General features: G+C 37.3%; 1 protein-coding gene across 7 annotated transcripts in view; it reads right to left on the bottom strand.

Moving 5' to 3' along the window:
* NOL4 (nucleolar protein 4) overlaps window positions 1–16883 on the bottom strand; it is a 460596-nt gene that overhangs the window by 206161 nt on the left and 237552 nt on the right. For all 7 annotated transcript variants that reach the window (XM_069568799.1, XM_069568797.1, XM_069568800.1 and 4 more), the window contains one exon: window positions 13053–13336. In XM_069568799.1, the coding sequence (XP_069424900.1) occupies window positions 13053–13336 (284 nt within the window). The remainder of the gene's footprint in view (window positions 1–13052; window positions 13337–16883) is intronic.

The following is a 16883-nucleotide window of genomic DNA, read 5'->3' as shown; positions in this document are numbered from 1 at the left end:
TACATTTCTTTTTCTTAAGGTACCTCTACCATTCTCTAAAGACACTTACAGACAAAATTATATTTTTAACCATTTGATATTACTCCAAATGATAGAACATAAGCAAAACACATATACGATGATAAAGCAAAACAAAAAGACCCCAAATATTGTACATTAATGAATATATGTGGAATCTAGAAAAGTGGTAAAGCTTATATTTAAAGCTTTTAAAGATTTTTCAAGATGGCTGGGTGAAACATCAGTAATCTCAGATGCAGATGACAACACCCTTATGGCAGAAAGCGAAGAGGAATGAAAGAGCCTCTTGATGAAGGTGAAAGAGGAGAGTGAAAAAGCTGGCTTAAAACTCGACATTCAAAAAATGAAGATCATGGCATCTGGTCCCATCACTTCATAGCAAATAGATGGGGAAACAATGGAAACAGTGATAGACTTTATTTTCTTGGGCTCCAAAATCACTGCAGATGGTGACTGCAGCCCTGAAATTAAAAGACACTTGCCCCTTGGAAGAAAAGCTATGACAAATCTAGGCAGTGTGTTAAAAAGCAGAGACATTACTTTGCCGACCAAGACTCATTCAGTCAAAGCTGTGGTTTTTCTAGTGGTCTTGTATGAATGTGAGAGTTGTACCATAAAGAAGGCTGAGCACCAAAGAATTGATGTTTTTGAACTGTGGTGTTGGAGAAGACTCTTGAGAGTCCCTTGGACTGCAAGGAGATCCAACTAGTCAATCCTAAAGGAAATCAACCCTGAAAATTCAATGGAAGGACTGATGCTGAAGCTGAAGCTCCATTACCTGGGCTACCTGATGCAAAGGACCAACTCGTTAGATGACCTAAATGGGAAGGAAGTCCAAAGAAGAGGGGTAATATGTATAAATATAGCTGATTCACTTTGCTGTACAGCAGAAACAAACTATATTCCAATAAAAATTGAAAAAAAAAAATCCTCCCCCAAACTCAAAAGACACTGAATACAAAAAGCATGCAGAATAAAACTCCTATTTCTTTTTGAGCTATTGACCAGTAGTTTATTGCCATCGTCAAATAAACACAATGGTAACTATTGGCCCATTTGTTTTTTGTTTTTTTGGTCAAAATTACAATCTGTCATTTTAACCAGATTATGATGAATGTATGGAACTGATGGATCAGTTGAGACTTTGTATTGACCCAACTGAACTCTTAAATGTTTAAAAAGGAACTTAAAATTGATATTTTGCTGCATATGGGGAATTAAAAAATCAACTTCACTTAGCACATTTCTGGATATAAATCATATAGGTCCCTCATCTTCTCCATTCTCCTGAGATAAAAAAGGTGAAATGAACTAACACGGAGTAAAACACATATGGTAGGCACTCAAAAATGGTCGCTCTACCATCTCTCTAATAGTTTACGAAGAATATAATCATACATAATGGTAAGCATGACAGCACAGGAATTCAAAAGGACACTAATTTGGGTGGTAGGAGTCAGTAGGGCTTTTCTTGGTTCCTGGTTTTTTTTTTTTTTTTTTGAAGTCAGTCCTGATTTTAAAGATTATTTTATTTTTCTATACTGTAATTAATTTTACAGTCTCTGAGCAAGGCAAGCAGTTTTTTTCACAAAAGCATTGTACATGTTAAATTTAGATTACAAATAGCATAGATACAACAAAACTAATTATATCATAATCATTCTTCTATATCTTGATTTTAAAAAATATACTAATAGAAGGAAAAAATATGCCCAATAAGGAACATATCTGAGATCTATGCAACTTGTAAGAATAAAAATACAATAATGCGTATTTTATACATATACTTTATCTATATTATTATATGAATGCTATTTTAAATTGGTAGCTAACAATAAAAACTTGAGCTTAAAATTTACCCTGGGGCTTTTTAAAGACCCATTCCAACTCAGCTACCCATTTATTTTTCCACTCAATTCACTAAAACAATAAATGTATATTTTGAAGACTTGCTTATGTTTTCAGCAGAGGCATCTGGTGTATTATTTTCATTTTGTAAAACAATTCATATAGAAGAGAAAAATATATATCTGTATAAGAAACATCACTGCAAGTATTTGCCTTTTATCAAGTAACTATCTGCTAATGGGACTAGATTTCTGCCTCTTCGAATTGTTTGCCCATCATAGTCACCACGTGGTCCATAAAAGAAACTGATCTCACACAGCGTCATTCAGCGTGGGCACAGTGAAAGGCACATGGGTTTCAGATGATCTGGGTTCAATACCAGGCTCAACAGCTTGAGTAACTATACAGCTAATTTCAGTGAAATAGTTTAACACCCACTAGATTTTATGTCCTTCTGTTTCAAGGAGATCAGTGATTGTATGTGCTCTCTTTATCGGATAGGATGAGTTGGTTAACTCATGAATATGAAAGCATTACACGAGTGTTTCCCAGGTGGCACTAGTGGTAAAGAACCTGCCTGCCAATGCAGGAGACCTCAGAGATGTGGGTTCATTCCACCCATGGGTCCAGGAAGAACCCACGTGCCTTGGAGCGGCTAAGCTGGTGTCCTACAACTGTTGATCCCATGTGCCTAAGTCTGCTCCGAAACCAGAAAAGCCACACAGTAAGAAGCCTGTGCATTGCATCTGGAGAAAACTCGCAAGCAGCAATGAAGATCTAGTGCCCCCCAAAATAATAAATTAAATGAATAAAATTTAAAAAAACAAAACAAAAACAAAAAAAAAAGAATAAACTTGGGAATTTCCCCAGGCAAGATTAATAGGCCTAGAAGGCATTCTCATGTACAACTAATTTCCGTATTGTAACATACCTGTTTATTTATGCATCTATTTTTCCGGCTAAAATGTGAGTTCTTAAAAATAGACACCTTTTTTTTCTTTTTTTCCTCTTTGTCCTTCAGGTACTCAGGATAAGGCATACCACCTATGAGGAACATTTCCTGAATATATATTGTTGCTTCTACTCTAAACCACATCTGGGCCAAAAATCTCTACACAGAACCAAGAAGCCGGAAATTGAAAATCATCAAATTAAAACAATAATGACCTGGAACATAGCCACATGACAAAGAACAAAATAATACTGTTCCAGAAGTCAAGCCATCACTCCTTTGTTTCAAAAGGCAGTCTCATTATGCCTAAATATTTCAAAGAGATATTATTCATTTATTCATTTTTGGCTGTGCTAGGTCTTCGTTGTGACATGGGCTGCTCTCTAGCTGCGGTGCAAGGGTTTCTCATAGCGATGGCTTCTCTTGTGGAACATGGGCTCTAGGGCCCATGGGCTTCAGTAATTATAACACATGGGCTCACTAGCTGCATCTCCTGGGGAGCTCCAGAGCACAGGCTCAATAGCTGTGGTGCACAGGCTTAGCTGCTCTGTGGAATGTGGGATCTTCCTAAAACAGGAATCGCACAGGTCTGCCTTGGCAGAGACAGATTCTTTACCACTGAGCCACCAGGGAAGCCCCTCAAAGAAATATTTTGAAAAACCCTACTGCTTCCTTTCATTGTATCTAAATAAAATCACCTAACAATTATTAATGATAATTCTGAGAAGTACTTTATAAACTTTAATTTGAATGATAATATCCATTTTGGTAAAAATGTAAAGGAAAGACTGAAAATAATGTCACATGGGCCACATTGAGGAAAAATATATTTTTGAGTAAAGTGAAGATTGAAGGATCCTGGGAACTGAGCCAAAAACTAAATATGTAGCAACTATAGCAACATGTTAACTCTCAAACAATAATTACTTTCCTACTGCTGTTATTACCTGAAACATTATTCTTTTGGGGATTGTTTCAAAATATGTTACCATATTGAGTAAAAGGCAGCTGGGTCACAAATACTAAGAGAAAATTTTAAAAAATATCAATGATATGTGTTTTTAATTTATATATTTCTTTCCTTTAGATTTCTAATTTTGTTTCTGTTCTCATCTATTAATAATTTTAAACATATCAATATCCAGATTTTAGAGAAGGAAATGGCAACCCATTCCAGTATTCTTGCCTGAAGAATCCCATGTACAGAGGAGCCTGGCAGGCTACAGTCCATGGGTTTGCAAGAGCTAGACACAACTGAGCGACTAAAACACTGTATCTAGATTTGGATTTTCTTGGCCTTTCTTTTTTCATATAACTAGTCCCTTAATGCTTCCTCGTGAGTTGTATTTTCCAAGCTCTTTCCCTAGCTTTAATGTTACTGCTGCTGCTGTTGCTAAGTCGCTTCAGTTGTGTTCGACTCTGCATGACCCCATAAACAGCAGCCCACCAGGCTTCCCTATTCCTGGGATTCTCCAGGCAAGAACACTGGAGTGGGTTTCCATTTCCTCCTCCATTGCACGAAAGTGAAAAGTGAAAGTGAAGTCACTCAGTCGTGTCCGACTCTCAGCAACCCCATGGACTGAAGTCTACCAGGCTCCTCCGTCTGTGGGATTCTCCAGGCAAGAGTACTGGAGTGGGTTGCCATTGCCTTCTCTGTTGATGCTACTAGTTGTCCTTTAAAAATGGGACCATCTGCAAGTATAAAATAAATATCTTCTAAACTCTTTTCATGTAATAGTTTTATTCTTTAGATTGACTAATACGATTCTCTGCTAGTCTAGTTAAGTGAATTTGCATAATAATAAACAATTTGTAAATGCCCTAGTCCAGTTCAGCTATTTTTCTAAGCAATTCTATTCACGAAGGTTTAAAATTATTTTTGTTTGATATTCTTCATAACAAAATTGTGAAATAGGTCAATATAAAACTCACTGGTGAGTTTGACCTGTTTCTCAGAGACACTATATAATTAAGCTTTTATAATCTTCCAAGGTAAAACAGAGTCTAACCTCAAAAATATTGGATGAAGAAACTGGCGATAGTATCACTTTATAAATCTAGACAGAATTGATGGAACATTCCTAAGGACTAAAAAGGTAACACTGAACAGATGAGTCTTGCTGAACCTTTAGTATGAAGATCATCTGACGGGCCCTGAGGCTCTCTGCATTTGGATTTTGATCACAAGAATTCCTGAAGCAAAATTCCACAGTCTTTTTCCTGGGGGAGTGGGGAAAGGGAACAACTGGGAGTTTGGGATTAGCATATATAAACTATATCTAAGATAGATAAACAACAAGGTCCTACTGTATAGTACAGGGAACTATACTCAATAACCTGTGATAAATTTCCATAATGGAAAAGAATATTAAAAAAGAATCTCTATATGTGTATAACTGAGTTACTCTGCTATACAGCAGAGATCGGCACAACACTGTAAATCAACTATACTTTGATGAAAAAATAATATTATAAAAATAAAATAAATGTAATAAATGATTCAGCTTCCCTGTCCAGCCTCTACAACTAACATAAATCCAGTTTCCCACCAATTTTGCTAATTCTTCTTCTTCCATGGGTTTTGAACCCTACTATAAGCCTTAACTCTCCTAAATGTCCTCCAAGTTTATACTTACATCACTTCACCTAAGGATTACCCCCATTTAACCACTTACATTAATTTTTAAATGCCCTGTATTTTGCCTTCTAAAATACCTGGTTTTCTTAACTGGCTGCCTTCATTTTCTCTTAGGGTTCTTTTCCCCCAAAAAAACTCCTTCCATGCCACTTGTTACTAATAGATTGATATTCTCCAGGATATATTTTGAGTTCATCTCTTTTTCAGTCTATATAATTCTGAAGTGATCTTATCAACCACAAAAGTTTTAGGCAGCACGTCTCTGAAATCTTTCAAATGTCTCTCCACCCTGGATGTTTCTTCTAAGCTGAAACATTATGTTCCATACCTATTACACATCTCTAATGGATACCGCATAAGCATCATAAACTTTATATGTCAACACAGCTTCCTTCAAATGTTTTTCATTCCAAATCTTAGTAAATGTAATCACCATTCACTTAGGCAACCAGGCCTCAAATCCTGGAGTCATACTAAAATGTTCTGTTTTACTTCCCACAGTTAGGAAACCTTTACTTATCCAAAATATTTGAGAAACCACTATGTAACGAGATATTAAGCCATGTGCTAGCCACAGTGATCCGGCAGTAAAGAATCTGCCTGCTAATGTGGGAGAACCAGGTTCGATCCCCGGGTCAGGAAGATCCCTGGGAGAAGGAAATGTCAACCCACTCCAGTATTCTTGCCTGGGAAATCTGATTGACAGAGGACAGAGCAGGCTGGTGAGCTAGTCCATGGGAACGCAAAAGAGTTGGACATGACTTAGCAACTAAACAACAGGTCATACTGTAGTAAGCAAAGTAGACACCATTCTTACAAAATGTATATCTTAATGAAATGTACAGAGGTAAAGAGGTCACTCATATCATAATCTATGTGCAAGACACTCCCAGGAGTTTCTGGGACTCTCAATACACAACCTATGAAGCTGTATATGGTACTCCTGCAAACACAACGTCAAATGTACAATAGTATAATGTTCATTATTTTTATTTACGTGTCTCTACATTATTATTTTCTTGGAAAGCCACAATAGCTCTCTAACTCTTTCTTTTTTCCATAGTTCCTATGCTATGGCTCCACTACAATGTTGCCAGAATAATCCTTCTAAAATTCTAAGCTGACCACAACCTTTCACAAAGCACTACCAACAGGATGCAATTCACGTCCTTAAACTGGCCTACAAAGCCTTCATGATGGAGGCCCTTTATCCTCCATTCCTTCACACATATTTTGCTGTGGCCATGCTGAGCTCCTTGCCAATCTCCATGCTTAGCGTACTTTCTCACTATTCTAGGCCTCAAAACATGCTTTATCATGAATAACCCTTTACTTGTGAATCACCACTTCTTGCCCTTCACACTTATTCCTGACATCACTTTTTATGAAGTCTTTCTTAAGATTTACCATGGTCTGGGAAGCAGAGGTGGCAAGAATACTATAGAAACACTATTCAAAAAAGATCTTCATGACCCAGATAATCACGATGGTGTGATCACCAACAGAGGACCAGACATTCAGGAATGCAAAGTCAAGTGGGCCTTAGGAAACATCACTACAAATAAAGCTAGTGAACATGATGGAATTCCAGTTGAACTATTTCAAGTCCTAGAAGATGCTGCTGCAAAAGTGCTGCACCCAATATGCCAGCACATTTGGAAAACTCAGCAGTGGCCACAGGACTGGAAAAGGTCAGTTTTCATTCCAATCCCAAAGAAAGGCAATGCCAAAGAATGTTCAATCTACCACAAAATTGTACTCATCTCACACACTAGTAAAGTAATGCTCAAAATTCTCCAAGTCAGGCTTCAACAATACATGAACGATGAACTTCCAGATGTTCAAACTGGTTTTAGAAAAAGGCAGAGGAACCAGAGATCAAATTGTCAACATCCGTTTGATCATTGAAAAAGCAAGAGCGTTTCAGAAAAATATCGACTTCTGCTTTATTGACTATGACAAAGCCTTTGATTGTGTGCACCACAACAAACTGTGGAAAATTCTGAAAGAGATGAGAATACCAGACCACCTGACCTGCTGCTTGAGAAATCTGTATTCAGGTCAGGAAGTAACAGTTAGAACTGAACATGGAACAGCAGACTGATTCCAAATATGGAAAGAAATATGTCATGGCTGTATACTGTCACCCTGCTTATTTAACCTATTTGCAGAGTACATCATGAGAAATGCTGGGCTGGAAGAAGCACAGACTGGAATCAAGATTTCCGGGAGAAATATCAAGAACCTCAGATATGCAGATGACACCACCCTTATGCCAGAAAACAAAGAAGAACTAAAGAGCTTCTTGATGAAAGTGAAAGACGAGAGTGAAAAACTTGGCTTAAAACTCAATATTCAGAAAACTAACATCATGGCATCCGGTCCCATCACTTCAGGGCAAATAGATCGGGAAACAGTGGAAACAGTGTCAGACTTTATTTTTTTGGGTTCCAAAATCACTGCAGATGGTGACTGCAGCCATGAAATTCAAAGATGCTTGCTCCTTGGAAGAAAAGCCATGACAAAACTAGACAGCATATTAAAGGGCAGAGACATTACTTTGCCAAAAAGGTCCATCTAGTCAAGGCTATGGTTTTTCCTGTAGTCATGTATGGATGTGAGAGTTGGACTATAAAGAAAGCTGAGCACCGAAGAACTGATGCTTTTGAACTGTGGTGTTGGAGAAGACTCTTGAGAGTCCCTTGGACTGCAAGGAGATCAAACCAGTCCATCCTAAAGGAAATCTGTCCTGAATATTCATTGGAAGGACTGATGCTGAAGCTGAAACTCCAATACTTTGGCCACCTGATGTGAAGAGCTGACTCACTGGAAAAGACCCTGATGCTGGGAAAGATTGAAGGCAGGAAGAGAAGGGGATGACAGAGGATGAAATGGTTGGATGGCATCTCCAACCCCATGGACATGAGTTTGACCAAACTCTGGGAGTTGGTGGTGGACAGGGAAGCCTGGCGTGCTGCAGTGTATGGGGTCACAGAGAGTTGGACACAACTAAGCAACTGAACTGAATGGTACTTCTCCAATGTTCCAGCAGCTAAGACTCCATGCTTCAAATTCAGGAGACCCAGGCTTGAACCTGGGTCAGAGAACTAGATCTGTCATGCCACAGCTAAGATCTGGCAAAGCCAAAAAATAAATATTAAAAAAGATTCATCATGGTTCTATAGGTGCCCCACATCTGCCCTCTCATGTCACCCTGCCATATGCCCATCATATTACTTATAGAATAAGGACATAATAACCACTTTGAAATTCTTATCTGCTTGACTCTAAGCTTTTGAGAGCAGGGACCCTGCTTTGCTTATTTTCATATTTTGGTTGCTCTAACTAGGCCATTCAGATATGACCTAAATCAAATCCCTTACGAAGATATAGTAGAAGTAACAAACAGATTCAAAGGATTAGATCTAATACACAGAGTGCCTGAAGAACTACAGACAGAGGTTTGTAACATTTTACAGGAGGTGGTGATCAAAACCATCCCCAAGAAAAGGAAGTGCAAAAACCAAAATGGTTGTCTGAGGAGGCCTCAAAAATAGCTGAGAAAAGAAGAAAGTGAAAGGCAAAGGAGAAAAGGAAAGATCTTCCCATCTGAATGCAGAGTACCAAAGAAAAGCGAGGAGAGATAAAGAAGCCTTCCTAAGTGAACAATGCAAAGAAATAGAGGAAAAGAATAGAATGGGAAAGATTAGACAACTGTTCAAGAAAATTAGAGAGACCAAGACAACATTTCTTGCAAAGATGGGCACAATAAAGGACAAAAATAATATGAACCTAACAGAAGCAGAAGATATTAAGAAGAGGTGGCAAGAATACACAGAAGAAGTATACAAAAAAGATCTTCGTGACCCAGATAACCATGATGGTGTCTAATCACTCACCTAGAGCCAGACATCTTGGATGACGAAGTCAGGTTGGCCTTAGGAAGCATCACTGTGAACAAAGCTAGCAGAGGTGATGGAATTCCAGCTGCACTATTTCAAATCCTAAAAAAAGATGCTGTTTAAGTGCTGCACTCAACATGCCAGCAAATTTGGAAAACTCAGCAGTGATCACAGGACAGGAAAAGGTCAGTGTTCATTCTAATCCCAAAGAAGATTCAAAGAATGTTCAAACTATCACATAATTGAACTCATTTCACATGCTAGCAAACGAATGCTATAAAATTTTCCAAGCTAAGCTTTAACAGTACGTGAACTGAGAACTTCCAGATGTTCAAGCTTGATTTAGAAAAGGCAGAGAAACCAAAGATCAAATTGCCAACATCTGTTGGATCATAGAAAAAGCAAAAGAATTCCAGAAATACATCTACTTCTTCTTTATTGACTATGCTAAATCCTTTGACTGTATGGATCACAAAAAACTGTGGAAAATTCTTAAAGAGATGGGAATACCAGACCACCTTACCTACCTCCTGTGAAACTTGTATACAGGTCAAGAAGCAAGTTAGAACTGGACATGGAACAACGGACTGGTTCCAAACTGGGAAAGGAGTATGCCAAAGTCACCTTGGTTATGGTCACCTTGATTATTTAACTTATATGCAGAGTACATCATCTGAAATGCCAGGCTGGATGAAACTCAGGCTGGAATCAAGATTGCCAAGAGAAATATCAGTAAGCTCAGATATGCAGATGACACCACCCTTATGGCAGGAAGTGAAGAGGCATTAAAAAGCCTCTTGATGAAGGTGAAAGAGGAGAGTGAAAAAGCTGGCTTAAAATGCAACATTCAAAAAATGAAGATCGTGGCATCTGGTCCCATCACTTCATGGGAAACAGATGGGGAAACAGTGGAAACAGTGATAGACTTTATTTTCTTGGGCTCCAAAATCACTGCATTTGGTGACTGCAGCCATGAAATTAAAAGACACATGCCCCTTAGAAGAAAAGATACGAAAAACATATACAGTGTATTAAAAAGCAGAGACATTGCTTTGCCAACAAAGGTCCATCTTGTCAAGGCAATGGTTTTTCCTGTAGTCATATATGGATGTGAGAGTTGAGCACCAAAGAACTGATGCTTTTGAGCTGCAGTGTTGGAGAAGACCTTTGAGAGTTCCTTGAACTGCAAGGAGATCAAACAAGTCAATGCTAAAGAAAATCAATCCTTAATATTCACTGGAAGGACTGATGCTGAAGCTGAAGCTCCAATACTTTGACCACCTGATGCAAAGAGCTGACTCATTAGAAAAGACCTGATGCTGGGAAAGACTGAAGGCAGTAGGATAAGGGGACGACAGAGGACGAGATGGTGGGACATGAGTTTGATCAAGCTCTGGGAGATGGTGAAGGACAAGGAGGCCTGGTGTGTTGCAGTTTATTGGGTCAAAAAGAATCAGAAACAACTGAGTGACTGAACAACAAGTTAAACATTTTGCCTATGGCCTGAAATATACAGGATCACCCATTCTCAAGCCTCTGCCCTTTAAACGTATGATACTTTTTCATTCTTATAGAGATAAAAAGTTGCAGAACAGAGAATACAATTTGTCTTCTGGAGGGTTTAGAGGAACACTGTGACCAGACCTACCTGGACAGCTGCAAGAACAAAGGATTCCCACACAAAGAAGTCTGTAGTGACCAACCACACCCCTTTCCCTTTGAGCATAAAAGAAGCCTGAATTCTACCTTGGGTAAGATTGTTCTTTGGGAGACTAGTCCACCACCTTCTGGGTCTACTGGCTTTCAAATGAAAATTCTACCCCTAACCCCAGTACCTTGACTTATTGGCCTTCTATTGGTGAGCAATAAGAGCTTGGGCTCGGTAACACACATACTCTTAGTGGCTGTATCCACAGCCTTATGAATAAATACCCTTCTCTCTCTGCCTTGTCTCTACTATCTACTCGTTGCTGCTAATGTAACAGGTGTTTAATATATTCTTTTTGAAGAAAGTCCCTCTGGTTTCTGGTTGCAACATGCTGCCACAACTATCTTACAAATTCAGTTATTTTCTACTCGATCTGCTTTGATTCCTCAGCAGTGTCCATCAGAGCTGACCACTCTCTTTCTTGAAAGGTGGACTTAGCTTCCTTACGCAATGCCCTTCTGATTTTTTCTCTATCTCTCTGGTTACTTCTTAGTCAGCTGCAGAGGTTGTTCTTTGATGAAACCATTAAACATTCCTCCTCTGAGGTGTCTTCTCCTCTCTGGAGCCCTTTTCCTATCTTACTCTTTGCAGGTTAATCAATCTGTGCTTTTTATAATCCCATTTTAATAGAGGTAGAAAAGTAAATTCATTCTGTTTAATGAATGGAAGAACATATTTTAATGAGCATAGTTCCCATAGTAATATTGAACAAGTAGGGAAACGCGAAGAGCAAACCATTGGATGATTTTTGAAAAAAAAAAAATCTTAAGCAGATTTATAGCATTAAAAGGACATTTCCTGAATAAGTTTTATAAAGATAGGGTTATGTGGAGGGCAGGGAAACTTAAGGGTTATTTTGTCCTATAAAATATAACACAGTGATTCTCATGTCAGTGAATATAAAATCATCTGTATTTGTATGATATGGCTTTAATCCACTAAAGACAGTACTGAGCTTTCACCAATGCACAAGTTGTAACAGCCTCCCTCAGGCAAAAGTGCCTAAGTGTCTGATAATGTCTAGTGACTTGCTTAAAAGAGGATAAAACAACACACCCTCAGGCAGGCAAGAGGATTTAAATAGAGCCAATTTAGGAAGCATAATGCTTTAGCAAATTCAGAAATTAATCCAGATTAAGACATTTTGCTTTTAGGATCTATTTCAAAAGACCAATTCTACAACTCTAACTTAGAAATGAGAGCAGGGGAGGGAGTGAAAACGTACATGCTATAAATATCTTCAAACGTATAAAAGTATACCATCAAAACGTATAGAGCAAAATCATCAACATGAATTATCTCAAAATGATAGAAATATAGCTTCACTTTAAATGAATAAATCCGTTGGGACTGAGGAAGATTGTAATTTATACTAATATAAAGAATCTAGAAATGTAGATAATACATCTGCACATGTCTTTTGCATAATACAGTTTAGAGAAAACTGTTCAAGGAGTTATTTAATCTGTATGTTTCATCCATAAAACTGACACGTTTTGTCTATGTGCATGAAGTAAGTTATGGATCAAAGGTACCAGGTCTCTACAGCAAACTTAAGAATTTAAAGGAAATTTTATTGCTACATATACCTATCCTATTCTATCCAGGTGAAACTAGAAGTGATCTTTTTATAGTCCAAATTGTGTCCTCAGAGCTAAACTTTCACATCTGAGCTCAACAAAATCCCAAAGACACACCGTAAGATTATATAAGTGAGGCACATTAAATCAAGTGATTCCACATATAAAAACCTACCGCTCTGCATGAGAAAGGATCCCTTTCAATCACTGTTATACCTGAAATTTATTCTGTTCATGTAACATGGACACGCAGTGTCTACAGTTAGCGATTTCTTGGGAACTCACTGTTGGGCTTTGTTTAAAATACTTCTAGTGACAATGATCTTTGTTTCCTGTATACGTATTTCTTTGCGACTTTCATGACCAACTTAAAAATTCACTGAAAATCGTAACATGACCGTACCTTGCTTCCATTTTCTCTTGCTTCTCGTTCCATCTTGAGGTCGGAAATTAGAAGGTTCTTATATTTGTTTTTTCCATTAGTGCTATGGTCATCTATTCTGTATTCCGAAGTCAGCTGTGCTGAGAGGGGACTGTCACTCAGGTTCAGTGGTTGCTCGTCCTGTTCCAGCCCAGCTTTGCCATCACAGTTGGGGTCGCCCATCTCCCTGCTGTGTGTTCCCCCTGAAGCAATTGAACTGTGCCCCAGAGTCTCGTTGCCATTGAAGCTCTCTGTAGCAGAATCATCTGTTGGAAAGAAAAAATTTATATTTTGATTTTAATTGATATGCTGATAAGTTTCTACTTCAACAAACATTTATTGAGCTCCTATTCTGAGCTTGGCATGGTACTAACCAATTTTACATATAATGTGCAGTTTATCCTTAACAACAAACTTGTGAAGTAGTCTGTATCATTTTTAACCTAGAAGGCATACATATGTAGGCACAAGAAGTGAAGTATAAAATAAATAGAAGATAAAATAATCTGAAGACAAAATAAGCCTTTCAATTGCAAACACAATCTCAAAGAAAAGTAAATTTTAAAAACTTGCCGATTATTTTGCAAGTAGTTTTTGTTTTTTTCAGTGAGATTGTCCAGATTCAGTGAAAACTCTCTGATGAGAGCATTGTCCACCCTGCTAGCAGCTTATATACTAGTACAAGCTTTATGGGTGTTTAATATGCATCTGAAACATCAAAAGTACTCAGAAATTTTGCTCAGCCATTATAAAGGCTTTAAAGCCTAAGGGGTTTAATCATTGCTGGCATCTCTCTGCAGATAAAAAGACCCTGAAATCAGTGTTGCTTATATCAATAATACAAAATTTTAGAAATGATACAGATTGTCAAAAAGAGAAATTTGGCTTAATGTATGTTGAAACATTTAGAATATTATGGAATTAGTCAATATCCCATTTTAAATATGAAGGAAAATGTGAATCAAGAGGCACTAAATGGAAAAAGCTAGTTACAGAAAGGTGTGGTCAATATGAGCCCAATTTTGTGAAAAGAAAACATAAATACAAAAGCAAAAAGACTGAAAAGCTGTAGTCTAAAATGTTAATATTGATATTGTCTTAACAGTATGGCACTGGATTTTCTAACATATTCTCTATTATCTACTCTATATAGAATTCATAGATGCAGATGGTGACTGCAGCCATGAAATTAAAAGATGCTTACTCCTTGGAAGAAAAGTTATGACCACCCTAGATAGTATATTCAGAAGCAGAGACATTACTTTGCCAACTAAGGCCCATCTAGTCAAAGCTATGGTTTTTCCTGTGGTCATGTATGGATGTGAGAGTTGGACTGTGAAGAAGGCTGAGTGCTGAAGAATTGATGCTTTTGAAGTGTGGTGTTGGAGAAGACTCTTAAGAGTCCCTTGGACTGCAAGGAGATCCAACCAGTCCATTCTGAAGGAGATCAGCCCTGGGATTTCTTTGGAAGGAATGATGCTAAAGCTGAAACTCCAGTACTTTGGCCACCTCATGCGAAGAGTTGACTCATTGGAAAAGACTCTGATGCTGGGAGGGACTGGGGGCAGGAGAAGGGGACGACCAACGATGAGATGGCTGGATGGCATCACGGACTTGATGGACGTGAGTCTGAGTGAACTCCGGGAGATGGTGATGGACAGGGGTGTCGCGATTCATGGGGCTGCAAAGAGCCAGACATGGCTGAGCAACTGAACTGAACTGATAGAATTCATAATGTACTGTAAAGTATATCATTTATAACATATAATATATAATTTTCTAATAACAAAAATGGAATAATTATAGAAGAAACAGGAAAGGAGAAGAAGCAGAACAAAGAACACCTTTCTGGCTTTAAAATACAGAAGAAAATTGGTTAGAAGGAAATAATATCAATGTATTGAGAGCAAAGAAAAATAAAGTTTACCTAAACAATAAAATTCTGTTTGTCTTAATTTCTTCTTTATATTCATAGTAAGAATTTGCTATTCATTTTAAAAGATTATGACTGAGAAAGGCATTAAACTGCTTCCTTTAGAGCAGAGTCACTGATGAAACCATGCAAATATCTGTGACTTTTTGTGAATTTTTTGTTTGATTTCCAATATTCTCAAGTTTGCTTTCCTTTTGTAGAGTACAATGAAATATTTGTCATCTTCTAATCAATCGAAATCATGGAAATAATGTTTACATTCTGAAGGAGTGGTATAACTCACCTGTTAGTTTATTTATTCAACAAACAATTACTGAGTGCCTGATTTTGGCCAAAAGTGGGTAAAATATTTGGTCAATAGAGAATCTGGTGCCTTCAAAGGGTTCACAGATAATTTAGTAACAGAAAAATAAAGATGAAGCTAAAATACAGAGCAAAAAAAGGAACAAGGGATCCAGAACAAGGGATCAAGATATCCAGAAGGTTTTCTAAAGAAGGTGGCATTGGAGTTGAATTCCAAAGCTTGAATCAGGTGAAGAGACTTCCCCACCTAGAAATTGTCAGGTGCAGTCACAGAGGAAAGAATAATCAGGCCCATGAGAAATAAGAGTACTGAGCTGAGTACCAAAGAGACACTGATGAAAGGGAAACCTAAAAAGGGAGGAAAAGAAGTGTTTTGTGCATCAAAGAACTTGGATTTTATCTTGAGAGCAAACAAGTAATTTTAATTACCTGTGGGAAGTAATGTGAAAAAAAAATGTTTTAAAGAGATAACTCTGTCTTTGACGAGGAGAATGGTATGAAGGCAACAATCTGGAAGCTGGGGGGACCCTTAGGAGATGTAGAAGTCATCTAACTCAGCTTGTTGAAAGCTCAACAAACTCTAAGTAAAACAGCAGCAGTGCAGAGTAAGAGGGGGTGACTAACACTATTTTAGAATAGAAAAGATATGTAAAACAAACATACAGTTATCAAAGGCAAAACATTGGAGGGAGGGATAAATCAGGAGCTCGGGGTTAACATACATACACTACTAAATATAATGAGTAGATGACCAACAAGATCCTACTATACAGCAAAGGGGAACTCTACTCAATCTTCTGTAATAACCTAAATGGGAAAAATACCTGAAAAAATGAACATATGCATATGTATAACTGAATTACTCTGCTGTATACCTAAAACAAATGCATACTTGAAAATCAAATGTATTTCAGTAAAAATTAAAAAAAAAGAGAAGAAGTAAGACTGATAATGGTTGGATACAGGGCTAGGAAAAAGTCTAGGTTTCTCACTCTAGTGACAAATAAAAACAAAGGGCATTCAGTTTAATTTTCAGCAAAATAGTATTTTTTAAGCAATTCTCTGAACATATTTTGTGAGAAAATGAAAATGAGTTTGCAGGACAAGAAATTACTCTGTTTATGTACCCATTCAAAAACGGACCTCATTTGGTGAAAAAAAACAAGAGAATTTAGGAAACTGGCCATAAGTAATATGTATAGTGTTTTCCACAATTATTAATTTGAGAAATCAATAACATTCTTTTAACAATGAACTATCCAATGTTTGAGAAACAAAATTAGGATATAACTTATATAAGTAATTTGGAATTTTAATGATGTCCTTCTATGCTAAGTGATATGGTTATGCTAAAGTACAAAAAGTTATTTCCGTTTATTTGTTTCTAAGAAATCCAAAGAAAAGTATAATGGACTGATTCAAGTCCAATTATTTAACTCATGAAGAAAATTGTGATTTTACATTTGTGTACTTGAATCCCTTCAAAATAATATTTAATGTGAGAAATTTTTATCATTACATTAAAAAATATAACCTGAAAGATATTTTTAAAAACTAAATCTATATTCACATAGAAC

The sequence above is a fragment of the Ovis canadensis genome, chromosome 23 (genome assembly GCF_042477335.2).
Source record: "Ovis canadensis isolate MfBH-ARS-UI-01 breed Bighorn chromosome 23, ARS-UI_OviCan_v2, whole genome shotgun sequence".
Lineage (NCBI taxonomy): Eukaryota > Metazoa > Chordata > Mammalia > Artiodactyla > Bovidae > Ovis > Ovis canadensis.
The sequence above is the reverse complement of the archived record's forward strand: the minus strand, read 5'-3'. Positions and strand labels throughout refer to the sequence as shown.